At 40.4% G+C, this 16,701-nt stretch overlaps 1 protein-coding gene across 1 annotated transcript in view; it reads left to right on the plus strand.

The window, feature by feature from the left end:
- large1 (LARGE xylosyl- and glucuronyltransferase 1) overlaps positions 1–16,701 on the plus strand; it is a 57,682-nt gene that overhangs the window by 35,945 nt on the left and 5,036 nt on the right. The window contains exons 8-14 of the mRNA XM_031731400.2: positions 24–136; positions 3,587–3,712; positions 4,666–4,821; positions 11,812–11,975; positions 14,178–14,456; positions 14,550–14,696; positions 15,441–15,636. Coding sequence (XP_031587260.1) covers positions 24–136; positions 3,587–3,712; positions 4,666–4,821; positions 11,812–11,975; positions 14,178–14,456; positions 14,550–14,696; positions 15,441–15,636 — 1,181 coding nt within the window. The remainder of the gene's footprint in view (positions 1–23; positions 137–3,586; positions 3,713–4,665; positions 4,822–11,811; positions 11,976–14,177; positions 14,457–14,549; positions 14,697–15,440; positions 15,637–16,701) is intronic.

The following is a 16,701-nucleotide window of genomic DNA, read 5'->3' on the forward strand; positions in this document are numbered from 1 at the left end:
GCATGTGTGTGTCCACTTTACAGGGGTTATTTTGCTCCTCCTGGATCGTCTGCGAAAGCTCAGATGGGAGCAGATGTGGAGACTGACTGCAGAAAGGGAACTAATGAGCATGCTGTCCACTTCCTTGGCAGACCAGGTAAGACACACACACACACACACACACACACACACACACACACACACACACACACACACACACACACAGTGTCATAGCTCACATCACAATTGCGTAATTTAAATTGGGAAAACAGCTGTATTTGAAGTAGTAGTGTTTTAGGACTTACATAATTAAATAAACCTGTTGTGCTTTCATATACTGACAGCACAGCATTATGGTGCTGCACCAATATAAAAATGTCCTTTAAATTTGACAACTGTCCATTCAGTGACAGTTAAAATCTGAACTGTTACTGAATGAAATCATCAAGAAAAGGTAGTCGGGACTGGTGGGTAAACCTGCCATTATAATAAAAGTCATTAAAAAAGATTTTCAGTTGTGTATAATTAGTATGAGTATGTTGTATCAAATGTTGCTGTCAATAAAGGTTATAGACACTACAAAAAACAATTAATGACATGTTGGATATTGGCGATTGAACTGTTCAAATGTTTTTGACACTCTTTAATTTGTTGACAACAAAATGATGTGACAGCAGTAACTGGAAAACAAAATCAACTCTGGCCCTGTTGGGGTCAGAGGTTGGGGTTTCCCCCCCTTTGGAAATGGTTCTGAAGGTCAGTTATCCACTATTACTGTTTTTCCCCCCAAAAAACATCAAAAAATTCACTGGCCCCAGCAAAGAGCAGGGACCTGGGAGAGAAAAGTCCCAGCATTTTTATTTATTTTTTTTTATTGGCTGACATCACAGTTGAAACACTGGAACATGAACACATAATGGTAAAGGTTCCCTGCAAAAGTCTAAATCAGACATTAGTCTTAAGCTGGGCATACACTGTGCGATTTTTTTTCAGTCACGTTATTCAGCTCCTGCTCAAACTGTACGATTGACTCTCAGGGGTTAGAAGTTCGTAGGTCACGATAATAATAATAATAATAATAATGCATTGGATTTATATAGCGCTTTTCAAGGCACCCAAAGCGCTTTACAATGACATTATTCATTCACGCTCACTTTCACACACTGGTGGAGGCAAGCTACGGTTGTAGCCACAGCTGCCCTGGGGCAGACTGACAGAAGCGAGGCTGCCATATCGCGCCATCGGCCCCTCTGGCCGGGTCTCACACTATACGGCCTGATCTGATGCGACCTGAGTGCTCACACTGTGCGTCCATAACATGAAGCTTATTACACAAAATCTGTCGCTCGCTCTCCCTCTGTCTTTCACTCACACAGACACACACACCACCACCATCAACTGTGCTAAATTGCTAATGAAAAATATTGATCAGGCAGCTGTGATTGAGCAGCAATGTCCATCCAACTCTTTTCACGGTTGTTGTGATCCTGATAATTTTGTGAGGCCACATCGAAAAGACTCAGATGAGCTTGCCAAAGTTCTACAAGTTGTGCCTCCATCACACGCTGCAGTGCCGTGTTGCTCTGTCTTTTCACTCTCATTTCTGTGTTTGCACGTGTGCAGTGTGAGAGGCTGCGTTGACACCCTCACGACGGCCGAGAGGATGTCAAACAGGTTTGATTTTCTTTTAACCAAACGACTGATGATCGGGAGCTGGTCGTCAGGAGTTAATCGCTTCTCGTTACCCCACGTATACTGCACGATGCACGACACACGATTAAGGCCAAACTCGGGCCGATCCCCAAAACGGTCGCACAACTGAAAGATCGGCTCAAAATGGGTCAAAAATCGCACAGTGTATGCCCAGCTTTACATTGTATCTCAAAAGATATAGTTTTAACCTTCAAGGGTCATCCATTTTCTCACACTTATCTGGGTCCAGCTTACAGAGGCAGCTGTCTATTTATAGATGTCCTCCCTCAACTTGTCAGTGACCTGCTTCACTCTTCGCTCAGTGAATAGGACGTCAAAATAAACTTCTCCACTTGGGGCAGCGAATCCTCCCTTAGCTGCATGCAGCCCTTTGCCATCTGAGAACAATAGTGTCAGATTTAGAGGTCGTAATTCTCATTTCTGTTGCTTTACACTTGGTTGCAAATCACCCAGTGGGAGCTGGAGGTCACTGCCTATAAAGTCACTTGCCTCACCTAAAAATGTTGTTCATAAAATTTAGGAACAGAATTGATAACAAAGGGTCCGACTTAATGCTGGATCGAGAGCTTTCACTATAGTTGTACAGGGACCTGATGGCCCATACCAATGAGCTCCTGCCACACCTGAGTTTTTGCTTCAGCTACTGCCGGATCCATGCTCCTCTTGGCTTGTCAGTAACTGACACACACAAGCTAAATAAAATTTAATTTAAGACTCTTTCTCCACCTCTGAAACTTTGTTTGGATCTTCCGCAAAACTAAATATACTAAATAACTGGAGTCCTGTCTTGTGCCTGTGCCAGGATGATAGAACTCTCATGTATATGTTAGTGATCTACACAGTTTTCACAGTCCACCTGGGCATACCTATGTGCCATTGGTCACAAAGACATGTTATCATACTCTGAGTTATGTCTGTGAAGGTTCTCATTCATCCAGGTCATCGTAGTCAAAGGAGTTTGCAAAGAAAAGCGTCTGAACTTCTTTAAGTTGCTTGAAGACGTTTCACCTCTCATCCGAGAAGCTTCTTCAGTTCTTAGGTCAAATGGCCGAGAGTCCCAGTTGTTCCACATCAACAGTCACAGGGCAAACACTGAGAGCTTTGTGAAGTTATCCTTTTTCCATTTAGTTATTCAGAGCTTGTCTAGATGAGAGGTATGGTTATGAGATTTAAATTAAACCTTCATTAAGTAAATTCCCGCAAGGTAGGCAGTTTGGAAAACGAGCAGGCTCCTTTCAGCTTTCCATCTGCCTTCTGTTATATGACTTCCTTCCATGGACTGTCAGCCCACTTTATTGTAGTATTCATTACATGGTTAAAGAGTTTTTATGTTTCCCATTAGGAAGCTAAAGCTGCCACTTAGACTTTTGCTTTGTGAGTCTTCAAAAATCTCCAAGTTAAAGAAAAGTCTGTCAGATGTAACCAGACTTCATTTCCTCAAAGCAATTTGAAGTTTTTCGCTTTATGAGAGTGAGTGTACGTATAAATGGACTGTATAAGGATGAACATCTGCATACATACAGCACGCTTAACAAGATGGTGGCTGAGTCAGAACTATGAAACTGGGCCAGACCAGTAAGATTCCAGAATATCTTTTACACTTGCTTTTTATTAAAGATAAAACCAGGAGGCAGGTAGTAATCCCTCCCACCTCTCCTGTTGGTGATGATGATGATAAAATGATTCATGTGTGTAAAAAATCTAAATAGATCAATTAAACACAGAAAAATACTCACAGAGCAGATTCCAACTTAGGTCTTTAAGTAAGCATTTGTACCACATTTAAAACATTCAGCAAGACATATCTCTTTTTCCCAGATTGAAGAATGGAAAAACCTAAATATGTGTTTTTCTGTGTGGGGATATCATATCTTATATGATTTTGTGTCTGCAGGATATCTTTAACGCAGTGATCAAACAAAACCCGTTCCTGGTTCACCAGCTGCCTTGCTTCTGGAACGTCCAGCTGTCTGACCACACCCGTTCCGAAAAGTGCTACAAAGATGTGTCCGACCTAAAGGTGAGATCTTGATAACCCCGTTATGCATTTATCAAGACAGATATGAACTTGCTCGGAGGTGTTCCCCACTTTATTTTACTTTCCTGTTTTCAAATAACTACACATGTCAAACCCTGCATATGAGTACTATTAAAAAATGCATTCAAAACAAACTGTAATGTTGGTTGTTAGTGCCATTAACCATGCTCTTTAGATTTACTGCTCCTCTAAACTCACATCCAAAATAACACCAGCATGTAGCTATTACTGTGCTTACCATCCACACTGGTCTGTGTAGGTTTTCAGTCATGCAGGTCAAGGTAGACTATAATAGAAAATAACTGGGCGTCTTTAACTTTCCACACTAGCGCAGCGCTTTTGAGACCGTTAAACAAAGACATTAAGAAACACTGCTGAATCAGTTTTAGGAAAAGCTCAATCAAAAGTGAAGCCACGCCGTAAATAGCCTCATACATGTTTTGGCAGTTTTGTGGATTCTTTCTTGTGTTTTCTTCTATAATGCATCTTCTGGCATTGGATAATGCTGCATGTGCTCCTCGCACGGTTGGCAGTTCATTCTATGTCCACAAAGTGTTCTTGGCCAAAACATTGAGTTGCTGACAGTGACAAACGAGCATCTTGCATGGCATTGCTGCAACGTATTTATATCAATCTGCATAAAAAGTGCAGTTGGTGAAATGGCACCTTTGTCTAAAGCACTGAGTGAAGTAATTTCACATCTTAGGAAACGGTATAATGAGGCTTTTCTTCACTGCTCTCTCATTATTTTTGCCAGGTATTGAGCCAAATAACGGACAAGTGTTAACAACAAGTAGTAACTTTGTTCTCAACTCTTGGCAAAGCGCAGTGTAAATGTTTTGTTGGAATGAAGTTGGTTTATTGCTCTGATTCTTTCGAACATGGTGGTACCAGAAGCGTCTTCACTGCTCTCAGTCTGTGGTTCTCCTCAACAGGTGATCCACTGGAACTCTCCAAAGAAGTTGCGAGTAAAGAACAAGCATGTGGAATTCTTTCGGAATCTCTATCTTACCTTTCTGGAGTACGATGGCAACCTTCTGCGACGAGAGCTGTTCGGCTGTCCCAGTGAGGCTGACCACAACAGTGAGAATGTATGTGGAACTGCACCTGTACTTCTGTTTCTGTTGTCAGTGTAGTGAAGTTATTTGAGATGGTGCTGAACCACTGTGGGATTCAAACTGCTGTCAGTTAGTTAGTTAGAAACAAGTTACATTTGTAGCAAACAAACAGTAAATTTCTTATAAATTGGAACATAAGGCAGAAATTCTCTTGACTCTTGACTTAGTATTGACAACATACATGTTGAGTTTCCACATCTCCTGATGTACCTTCTATGCCCAGTATATTAAATTAATACCTGACATGGTAGGTTCAGGGTATGCTGGCTAGTCAGACATGTAGATGAAAGTTACCGTTGAGGATATTTTGTTCAAATTTTTGTAGTGGTTGCACATGGACATTTTGCATCACCTACACTCATGATGCCTTTACTGCTTCTGAGGTGTGCGCCAGGTTCTATGAATTCCTATCCTTAGCCCTTTAACAGGAGGACACATCTAGCAGAAGCAGGCTCAGGGAGGGATAGTTATCTGTTGATGGTAAGGGAAGGAAGGAAGAAACCTATATCCATATATATTGTACTTCCTAAAATTTTTATTGACATGACTCGTATTACTTTTATGCTTTATGTGTTCCCAGTCAAGCTGGCTACTGAAAGTATTCAAATGTTTTGGGAGGGTTTTTTTGGGGGGGGGGGGGTTCTGAATAACTTCGTACCTGCTTTGTACATTCTACAAGTATAATTAACACACAAACACTGAACAGAAAATCTAAAACTAAGTGATCTGATCTTTACATTTTAAGAGAGCAGGATTGTCGTGAACCACAAATTGGACTCAAATGCAAACCCACTTAAGCAAAAACATGAATTCAAAATGAATGAATACAGTTTTATTGCTGAGAACAGAGGGAGGGACACAAAACTAAACTGGGAAAATCTAAGAATATGAACTCATGGGGAAACACAGGGAGAGACACACAGCCATGAGGGAGGATGCGACAGAGGACTGAGAGAGACACTGACCTAAATACACAGAGGGATAACAAGGAAGTGAGAAGACACAAGGTGGGCGACTGGACTGAACAGAATAAACATGAAAACGCGAGACTTTCACTATAAAACAGGAAACATGATGTGGGAGTGGAGGAGAGGCAGACGAGGGAGCGAGGGAACACGAGGGATAGCACAGACATGACACGCTGGGGAAACATGGGGAAAAAACCCCAGAATAAAACACAAGGAACCACGGCACAAGAACTCACACCACGATATAAACAAAGACACAGAGGGCAGAGACACAAGTGGGAATCCAATAAACTAAACTGAACAACCTAGGAACATGGAATAAATAATGAACTAACAAAATACAAAAACACAAGAAAAACTAAGAATGCTGGGTCAAGATGATCCACGACCATGACAATGATTCTGTGTTAAAAGACATTACCTGTGCTTGTAGCATATCTGTGCAATTTTTATTTTAGCCAGAGGAGCTCAAGTAAGTTACAGTGTTACATATTGGACATTGTAAACATATCCTGGAGTCACAGAGGATAAACTTCAGTGTTCATTAATGAGTTTCTGTGCTTTTGGAGCCATTACTAATCTGTAGAATAGGAGAATGAACAGAGGTGTGTCTTGCCATAACAGTCCCACAGTAAGCACCCTGCTGCCCTCTACTGTCAATAGTGATAAACATTTACTTAAACAAAACTCCGACCAGGGGCCTGTTCTTCGTACCTCGCTAAGCAAGTTAGCCGGATTTGAATGTTGACGATTTGGCGTGATCTTGGATCGTTCGGTTCTCCGAAGCTCATCTGGGGCTTGCTGTCATAGCAACAGAGCCGTAAAAGTAAGCCTGCTCGGGAGCAGGTTTACTTTATGTAAACAGGATTAGATCGCGGCCTCTCAGGTATGTCCGCTGCAGTTATATGAAAGCAAGAGCGATATTTCGCCACTGTTTTACCATAAATAAATATTATCAATGTAACTAAAGATAATGTATTTGATTCTTTTATTGATTTCATACAGATACATACAGGTCATTTCCGAAAAAAAGGGAAATGTACTATTAATCATTCTATTACATGTAGTAGATCATGTCAGATGTAATTCATATTTTAGAGTAGTAATAGTAAATTACTACGTGCAATCAAGATGAGAGACCACGGCTAAAAAGCGAAGGTGGATTTGGGAAGTCTGTCGCAGCCATGTCCTGTCCGTTTGTACGCGAGCAAGGAAGGTGCAAGATTGATAAGGAGAGTTTACAGAATTTAGCGTATATTGCGGGATAGACGGGATCCTTTAGCTCGGCGCGACGGTGTGCTCATAGAGAGATATCGATTCTCCCGTGAGGTTATTATTTACTTTCTTCTCTCTCTCTCTCTCTCTCTCTCTCTCTCTCTCTCTCTATATATATATATATATATATACTTACTGTACTGTATATACTTACTCCCGACTTACTGTGCATGCTTCAGTCACCCCTTGCATGGGAACAGGTAAAAGTGATGGAGTGTTATTCAAACTACACACATAAAAACCCACAATGTCAATAAATGTCACAGTACAAAAAGGGGTGTGACGAGGGGGTGCAGGACCACCACCTGTCTTTATTTGCTCTGCCCTTTTCTTGGTTGCTGTTATAAACAAACAGATTATTCCAGGGTCTCTTGTCATAGACTAAAAGCAATATAAGTGATAAATATTACCATTCTGTAGAATATTCTTATATTTCACTTTTACTTTTTCCCATGTTCTAGTGGGTCCTGTTGTGGCTCTAATGTGAAAGAGGATATGATGTAATATAATATAATGTGGAATGAAATAATATCACATGATATAATGTAATATCATGGATCACTTAGGAGTTTAATTTGTCAGCAACTTTCTGCCAGCCCTCTCTCCTTGCTTTTGCAGCCTTTGCAGTGTTCCCCTGCGTTTTAATTAAACTCTGAAACTCCTGATATCCCTCAATCAAGAGTTCTTGGTCTGCTGCCGTGAGATACTGCGCGCGCTCCTTCGACATCTTCGCCGACCAATCACAGGGTTGCCGATCAATGTTTCTACTATCGATGCGTAGCCCCTTTTAAGCCACCCAGTGATCTCAGATTACTTCATCCAGCTATACTAATCGTCAACAACAGGTGCGTTCGGACAACCGGATTAGCGAGCTCACGGTTAGCGCGATGATTTGATCTTGGATGTGTCATTTGATCTTGGATGTAGTAAGCGAGGTACGAAGAACATCCCCCAGGTGAAACTTGTATCCCCAACACACAAACAGTGTGAAATATACTATGTTCACATGTCGGTAATAATGCTAATGATCAAAGTCAGTGGCTCAGATTGACGCAAAAGTGCCACTGACCTTCACAGTCAGCAAAGAGCAGACAACAGGTATGTTCTTGCTAGAATCATAACATGCAGAAACTTTTTAGCACATGAAATTACATTCTTTTAGGTTAGGGACAAAATGACTTTTAGACTCGCAATAAATTCATTGTGCAAACCTATGATGATGCAATAGTTTTTATATATATATATATATATATATATATATATATATATATATATATATATATATATATATATATATATATATATATATATATATATATATATATATATATATATATATATATATATATATATATATATATATATATATATATATATATATATATATATATATATATATATATATATATATATATATATATATATATATATATATATATATATATATATATATATATATATATATATATATATATATATATATATATATATATATATATATATATATATATATATATATATATATATATATATATATATATATATATATATATATATATATATATATATATATATATATATATATATATATATATATATATATATATAGATATAGATATATATATATAGGAGTGGGCACTTTAACACTCAACAGGACTCTCTGATTTGGAAGTATTTTTTTACTTTTGCAGGTTTATTTGCATTCATGCATGCATCTTCATTTTTACTGGTTCTACAGTTTTTCTGTGCTGACACCAGAGTTTAATATTATGTATATCCTCAAAAAGCAATATGTATAAATGGCCATGACCATCCAGTCAAACACACAGCTTCAGAGAGAATGGGCTGACTGAGAGAGAAAGAATACCATGACTTAATGTGTCGTGCAGGTACATGAGACATTTATCAAAAGTGGTCACCTTATTCCGGCCGACTTCCTCCAGAGAATAACGGACTGTATTCTCTGAAGGAAGTTTGTCACATCATTTCCCAGTGTCACACTTGAAGGAGCGATCAAAATTAGGATGAAGTCACTGTACAGTCTCTTTGAGTTGCACACAGGAAATACTCTGTTTCTGCTCGAGTTAATTGAGAACAACCTTCAGGATGCCTTATCTGAAAGAGTGTCACTGCTAAAAATTGAAAAGCTTCTGCTTGATTCAGCAGAAGTGATTATAAAGTGGAAAAGAATTAAGACCTTCACATGCAACACCATGGTGCAGCAGAGGTTAAATGCTCTTGCCATGCTGTCAGTTGAAAACAAATTAATTCATGGATTGGTGGAGATCGTGAAACTTTTCTTGGCATGCAATTCCTCCTGCTGAGTTACAGAGAGATGGGAGAGGTCAAGAGAGGCAGAGTTAAGCCCAACAGGCATAAATTCCTCATTGATATCATCCTCAGCCACAGTTTGCACCAACAACTGCTGCTGGATTGGATTATTCTGGGTTTTCCATTCCTTTAGCTCAGGTGGTGGGCAACTCCAGGCCTCAAGGGCCGGTGTCCTGCAGGTTTTAGATGTTTCCTTGATCCAACAGAGCTGATTTAAATGGCTAAATTACCTCCTCAACATGTGTTGTAGTTCTCCAGAGGGCTGCTAATGAACTAATTATTTGATTCAGGTGTGTTGACCCAGGGTGATATCTAAAACCTGCAGGACACCGGCCCTCGAGGCCTGGAGTTGCCCACCCCTGCTTTATTGATGTGAAATGTTTGTTTTGGATTTCTTCTCTCTGGCATCTGGATCTCATAAGTTGTTGAACTCGGCTTTCTTAGCATAGCACCTTGCCATTTAGCCAACAATTTGTTTTCAGCAGTAGGAAGTAATAAGAGTACCTGCTGTCCTTGGCTGAACGAGCTCTCCCTTGCGGCCCTGTTGTAACAGTACTCTGCATATGCCTCTTCACCAATTTGGTGTTTTGCTCCATTTTCTCTCTCATCTGAAGAACATAGTCCAACACGATCGTCACCTCTTTCTTCGGCCTCACTCAGGATTCCTGCAGAACATCCAATGGTCCTCTCACCTGCCTGCTATAAAGGAGCTGGTGAAAAAGGTGAAAAGCCGGTTGGTGCTTGAGGCACTTGCCTATAAGCGAACAGGCAATCAGGAAGCCACATGTCCCAAACTTTAGCATTAGCTCAGATGAAATTCTTCAACATTGCTTCCGGAGTTCAATTGTATCTCTCCACCAAGTCATCTTATTGGGGGTCCAAATACTGCTAATACCGAAAAGCTTATACACCTACATCAGGGTATGCAAAAGAAACTCAAAACCATCATCCGTCAAAATCTCAGATGGAGTATCCACCTGGGAAAAAACCTGCAACAGAGCATAAGCTATCTGTTTAGCTGTAATTTCCCTAAGGGGAAATGCTTCTGGATGTCTGGTACTGTAGTCACAAACCACTAATATATAGCGATCATCTGCCTGGGTTCACTCTAGCGGCCACACTATATCCATTGTAATGCGACTGAATGGAACATCAATAACAGGTAAAGGCTTTAAAGGAAATTTTGGAACATTTTTATCACCAGCCAGCTGACAGATTGAGCAAGATTGGCAAAACTCCTCAACATCTCTGTTCATACCTGGCCATACCTGCTGGCAATTCGGTCCCTTGTCTTCTTAGTTCCCAGATGCCCCACCAACAGAATAATATGCCCCAATCTTAAAACTTGCTCCCGCTGCTGCTGTGGGAACACCAACCTTAGTCTGTCATCCCTGTTTGCTTTGTAGTACAACACTTGCCCTTTGACAAGTGTTGTAATTACCTTGGCCTTCAGTAACACTGAAAGGAAACTTTGCATCGTTTTTGATCAGGATATGTCCTTCAATGCACATACAAATATGTGGGACTACTTTCTTTCATTTGTGCAAGATCTCTAAAATCATGTGACACTGACACACTAGTTTATTCATTTATTAATTTTAGACTGAATTATTGTAATTTGTTATTATAAGTTGTCTTAAAAACTCCCTTCAGTTAATCCAAAATGCTGCAGCAAGAGTACTGACGGTGAATAAACAGAGAGAGCATATTTCTCCTATACTGGCATCTCTTCATTGGCTCCCTGTCTTGAATAATCAGGCCTCATAGTACTGTGTCAACCTCCCTGAGCCCGGTTATGCCAGGTTTTTCCTTCCCACTCTCATCATATGACTGTTGGGGTTTTCTCTTTATTATTGTAGGGTCTTTACCTTACAATTCAAAGCGCCTTGTTATTGTGATTTGGCACAGTATAAATAAAATTGAATTGAATTAACCAACCCTGATAGGACTCCTCCTTCAGCTTGATTGCTCCTTTCACCTCTGTCCACCATATGGTTCAGGGATTACCATTCCCATAGATACCAAACACCTTGCAGCCACAGCCCCTTGCAAGATCTTGCCTTGTAGGGTGAGGATGGTTAAAAGTGAGGTGGTGGATCAGTCCAGAACTACATAGGAGCTTGTTAATCATCTGAAGGCAGCTGAATGCAGCTCACAGCGACCAAGACTACCATTGGTAACACAAAATCCCTCCTGAGATGTGTGCAAACTACGAGAAATGTTTTACCAGCAAAAAGGGTTTCCCCATCAAGTACTGAGACATGTTTTGCTTGGTGATCAAATACTTATTTCACTCAGTGACATGCATGTTTTGTCTAGTTTTTTTGTTGAGATTCTGTCTCTCTGGTCTATAAAATGTCTTATTCTTCCTATCTTTCTCTATCTGCAGCTCCAGAAGACACTGTCAGAGCTGGATGAAGATGATCCGTGCTATGAGTTTCGTCGAGAGCGATTCACTGTCCATCGAACACACCTCTACTTCCTGCACTATGAGTATAAACCCAGCTCTGACAACACAGATGTCACTCTCGTCGCCCAGCTCTCTATGGACAGGTGCTGGTTTACACCCACACTTACAGAAGCTACACAGGTGTGTTTAGTTCAAAGTGGGCAGAACAATGAAGTGGAAGGCTTCCAGAGGTTTTAGAACATTGAAAATGTTAAGAAAAAACATATTAGAGCTGCTCCTGGTTAGAAAAAAAAACACAATCAACAGCTGTGTTGGTGAATCTGTTTATTGATAAAGATCAAAGGAACAAACCTCTTACGTATGACAGAGGTGGAGAAATATATCTACATCTCTTCAGAAGCCTTTTGATAAGTAACATCCTATTATAGAGTTAACAATGGTTTGCCTCAGTAAGGCTGAAGCTTGAGCTTAAGAATCTAGGTCCCTTTAGGCTTTTGGGACAACTCTAGTTGAATTCAGATACGTACTGGAGCTTGGCTGCAATCATCATTTACCAATGTCTTCCTTAAAGGCTAATGGTTTATATATAGTCCTGCACTACTAAAGAATACTAAGATACTTAAAAAACAGAAGCAAACGTACTTCCAATAACAGCTCTTTTTCAGTTTGCAGCTTTTGTCATACTGCTAAATACCCAAGCCTACCTGAAGTGTTTAAAGGTTAGCCATTCAGCCTGTACTCTGCAGTTTCATGTTTTTAAAATCATACACCAGGGAAAGGTATTTAACAGTCAGTAAAAATTACTACCCCCAGAACTTTTGAGCTTCTAGGTTAATAATTTTGGAGTCTAAAAGTGTCCTTGATTAACATCCGAAAGTGGGATCGGTTCATCTCTTTTCCTCTTATTCAGCATTAATCTGGATCAACGCGATATAGTAGCATTAAAAAGGTTTATTTTCACATAATCTTCATGATGGGGAATGCTTGCTAAAATATTGACTGGTAGCAAACTAGACAATACACCAACATAGTTGAAATGAATAATCAACAACTGACTGTATAACATACATGTAGTGGATGAAGCATCAAAATTCTTTACTTACTTACTATCAAAATCAAAACCAGCCTGTGAATCCCTGGCAACATCTGGTCACTAGAGGAAAATATTTCCTGATGGCTGCTGAGTGGTTGCTGGAGGTTGCTGCAAAGACGATGCTGCACTGAAAACATCCTTGTGATTGCTTTGGCCGCTAGTAGATTGCAATAGTTAGTAATGGTTTGCATGGAAAATGGCAGTCTGTATTATTTTAGGGTCTTGAAGGGCATTGAAGCAACTGTTGTTGTGATTTGGCGCTTTGTTAATAAAATTGAATCGAATTGTCTGCCGACACTTAAAAGCTAACCACCGAATGGTAACGTAACTTGGAAAAGTGCAAGTCAAACCAAACATCTGCCTTCAGAGTTAAAGTTGTGCCTCACCACGGAAACCAACACATTTCAAAAAGTTCAGCTTTTAGTTTAAAGGGGAATGATCTCCATTTCTGGTGTGCACTGCAGTTTTAAAAGTTTCGCTACTGCTTAGACTCTGCAGACCAGTCAGTGTTTTCCATACTATCTATGGGCAAACACAGAAATCTGTTTGCAACCAAAGCAAATAGAAGGAGGTTTTTGGTTCAGTGCTCTATGCACCTTTGCAATCAATTTCACTTTGCTACAGCAAGCAGCCTCTTGCAACTACTCACCAGTTAGTCAGGAAATACACATTTTTCCCTAATTACCCTAATTACCACTGACAGCCTCTAGGCCTGCCTCACTTGGGCTTCACCAATCAATTTCACAGTGAGTACCTGCAACTTCCAGCCACCACTCTCAACTACTCAGGGTATACTCATTTTTCCCAAGCAACATGTGGTTGCCAGTGACAGAAATATGTGGTTTAAAAGAAACTTCTTAATTATTTTATTGACTTTTCATGTTTTTATTCTAACATCAGTTCAGAATAATCATTGTGAACAAAACAGAACAAGAACTGCCCACAGCTAGCAAGCAGACTTCCCTTTTAACATTTCAAATATTGCAATCCAGTAGTTGTCTTTCATTGCAAGATCTCCTGCTGTTTTCTCTAATATGAAAGGACAGCAGATGTTTTGTCATTGGCTGAAAAAGCTAATACTCCAGTCGTGATGCATGTGTGTGTGTGTGTGTGTGTGTGTGTGTGTGTGTGTGTGTATATATATATATATATATATATATATATATATATATATATATATATATATATATATATATATATAAAAAAAGTTATTTAAGGGTATGTCATCTATGCCTGTAATCTGGTCTTAAAGGCTCCAGATGTTGGAGGCGATCTGTAAGCACTGGGAAGGCCCCATCAGCCTCGCCCTGTATTTGTCAGATGCTGAAGCCCAGCAGTTCCTCCGCTATGCTCAGGGCTCTGAGGTGCTGATGAGTCGGGGGAATGTCGGTTACCACATTGTCTACAAGGAGGGTCAGTTCTACCCAGTCAACTTGTTACGAAATGTGGCCATGCGACACGTCAACACACCCTACATGTTCCTATCAGACATTGACTTCTTGCCTATGTACAGCCTCTATGAGTATCTCAGGTAAGATGATCAGGTAAAAACCAAAGGACAGCTCTAAATGTTGATCTCATTCCTCATTGACACTGTGAACAATCACTTACCGTGTATGTGCAGGAAGTCTGTGGTGCAGCTGGACATGGCCAACACCAAGAAAGCTCTAGTGGTTCCCGCCTTTGAGACACTTCGGTATCGACTGTCATACCCGAAATCTAAAGCCGAGCTGCTGTCTCAGCTGGACATGGGCACACTCTTCACCTTCAGGTTAGACATGTTTGTCCCTGTTTGTCGTAGAAGGTATGTGAACCAGAAAAAAATAGTAGATTCGCAGATACGTTCTGTCAGTGGACTCAGAGGACGAGAGCAGTCTGAACATCACTACTCTGAAGGGAAGGCGGACCAGGGGTGCTCAGTGCAGACATGCAGGCATCTCAGTTAAAAATGAGTGGCACTAGCAGAAAGCTGCAATGAGGCACACATGACATCCAGTAAAACCAGGAATCCAGAATCAAACCTGCTGCTTTACATCTGGAACAGAAGGATAAGAAGCTGGTTTCACAAAATACTTTGACATAAATTAATGAAAATTTAATTTCATCTCAGAAATGGAGATAATTATATGCCTATGTTTAGTGAGAGTACAGATGCAACACTATACTGGTAAAAACTCTACATGGCTTCTCCTGTGTGCAGTCTCCATGGGTGCCCAAGGCTCTTTGAGTCATATTCACTTTGCTTCACCCACCTTGAGTTTGCAGTCTGTAATACTTCTTTTATCTTGTGTTCTTATGGCACTCACATATATGGAGATAACTGTACTGCCATCAAATATTATTTGGTCTGAAGAGTGGGTTAATACTCTATAAAAAAAAAAAAAGACTAAATTTTCACATCTATGCTAGAGAAAGAGCTTTTTGCGTCCCTGTGTCCAAAGTACCACCTAATATTTTAGAAACTGTAGAGTACATTTCTGCTCTGGTAAACTACTTTCCTTTTTTCTCCTTACAGATATCATGTGTGGACTAAAGGCCATGCACCAACTAACTTTGCCAAATGGCGGACAGCCACCACTCCCTACAGAGTGCAGTGGGAGGCTGACTTTGAGCCCTATGTTATGGTGAGGAGGGACAGTCCTGAGTATGACCGCCGCTTTGTGGGCTTTGGCTGGAACAAGGTGGCTCACATTATGGAGCTGGATGCACAGGTAGCTCAGTGCTCCCACTGTCAACCTCAGTTACTCCCAAAATTGGGACTTTGTAAAATGTAAATACAAACAGAATCCAGTGATTTATGAATCTCTTTAAGTCATATAATAACATATCGGTTGTTTAAACTCACAACTGGACGAACATACAGTAGGCTTATTAGCAACAGGTCAGTAACATGAGTGGATATAAAAAGAGTTTCTCAGAAGCAAATACGGGAAGAAAAATGTATCTAGAAATTTTGCAACTAGCTTAATTCAGTTCAGTTTCATTCATGTAGTGCCAAATCACAGCAACGGTCACCTCAAGGCTCTCTATACTGTAAGATAAAGTTCCTACAATAACATAGTAATGTTCCTAAACTGTGAAGACTGAACATCTAATTGTCTACAGTACATGACATCATCAACAGACTGAGATAATCTGGATAAGTCTTTGTGTGCAAGGGACAAGGCCAAAAATAAGTAATGGATGGCTGTGATGTTCATGGCTCGGGCAGCGCTGCAGAACAGGCGTGAGTCTGTGATGAAATCAGTGAACAGGCTCAGCAACACTTCACAAATCACTGTGTGTGAACACAGCTCAGTGTGCCGTCCGTACGTGCAGGTTAAAGCTCCATCATGCAGAGAAGAAGCATCTGTAACATTGATCCACAAACACTGCTGTCTCCGCTGGACCAAAGCTCAAAGTGAAAAACTGATCTGAGGTCAGAGAAATCGAAATCAAAATGTTTTTTGGAAAACATGAACGCTGTGTCCTCTGGACTAAAGAGGACAGGGATGATCTGACTGCTTATCAGTGCTCAGTTCAAATGCCTGTATATTTGATACTACTGGGGGCATCAGAGCCTATGGAACTGGCAGCTGACACATCTGGAAAGGCTCCATCAGTGCTGAAAGGTATATACAGATTTTAGAGCAACATCTGCTCCACGCAGATGTCTTTTTCATAGTTTAGCAGGACGATGCTAAACTGCATATTGCATCTATTCCAGCAGCACGGCTTCATAGCAGAAGAGTCCATGCCTCCACACCATTCGCCAGCTTAGAACATCTGGAGCCTCA

The sequence above is a fragment of the Oreochromis aureus genome, linkage group 15, assembly GCF_013358895.1.
Source record: "Oreochromis aureus strain Israel breed Guangdong linkage group 15, ZZ_aureus, whole genome shotgun sequence".
Taxonomy (NCBI): Eukaryota; Metazoa; Chordata; class Actinopteri; order Cichliformes; family Cichlidae; genus Oreochromis; species Oreochromis aureus.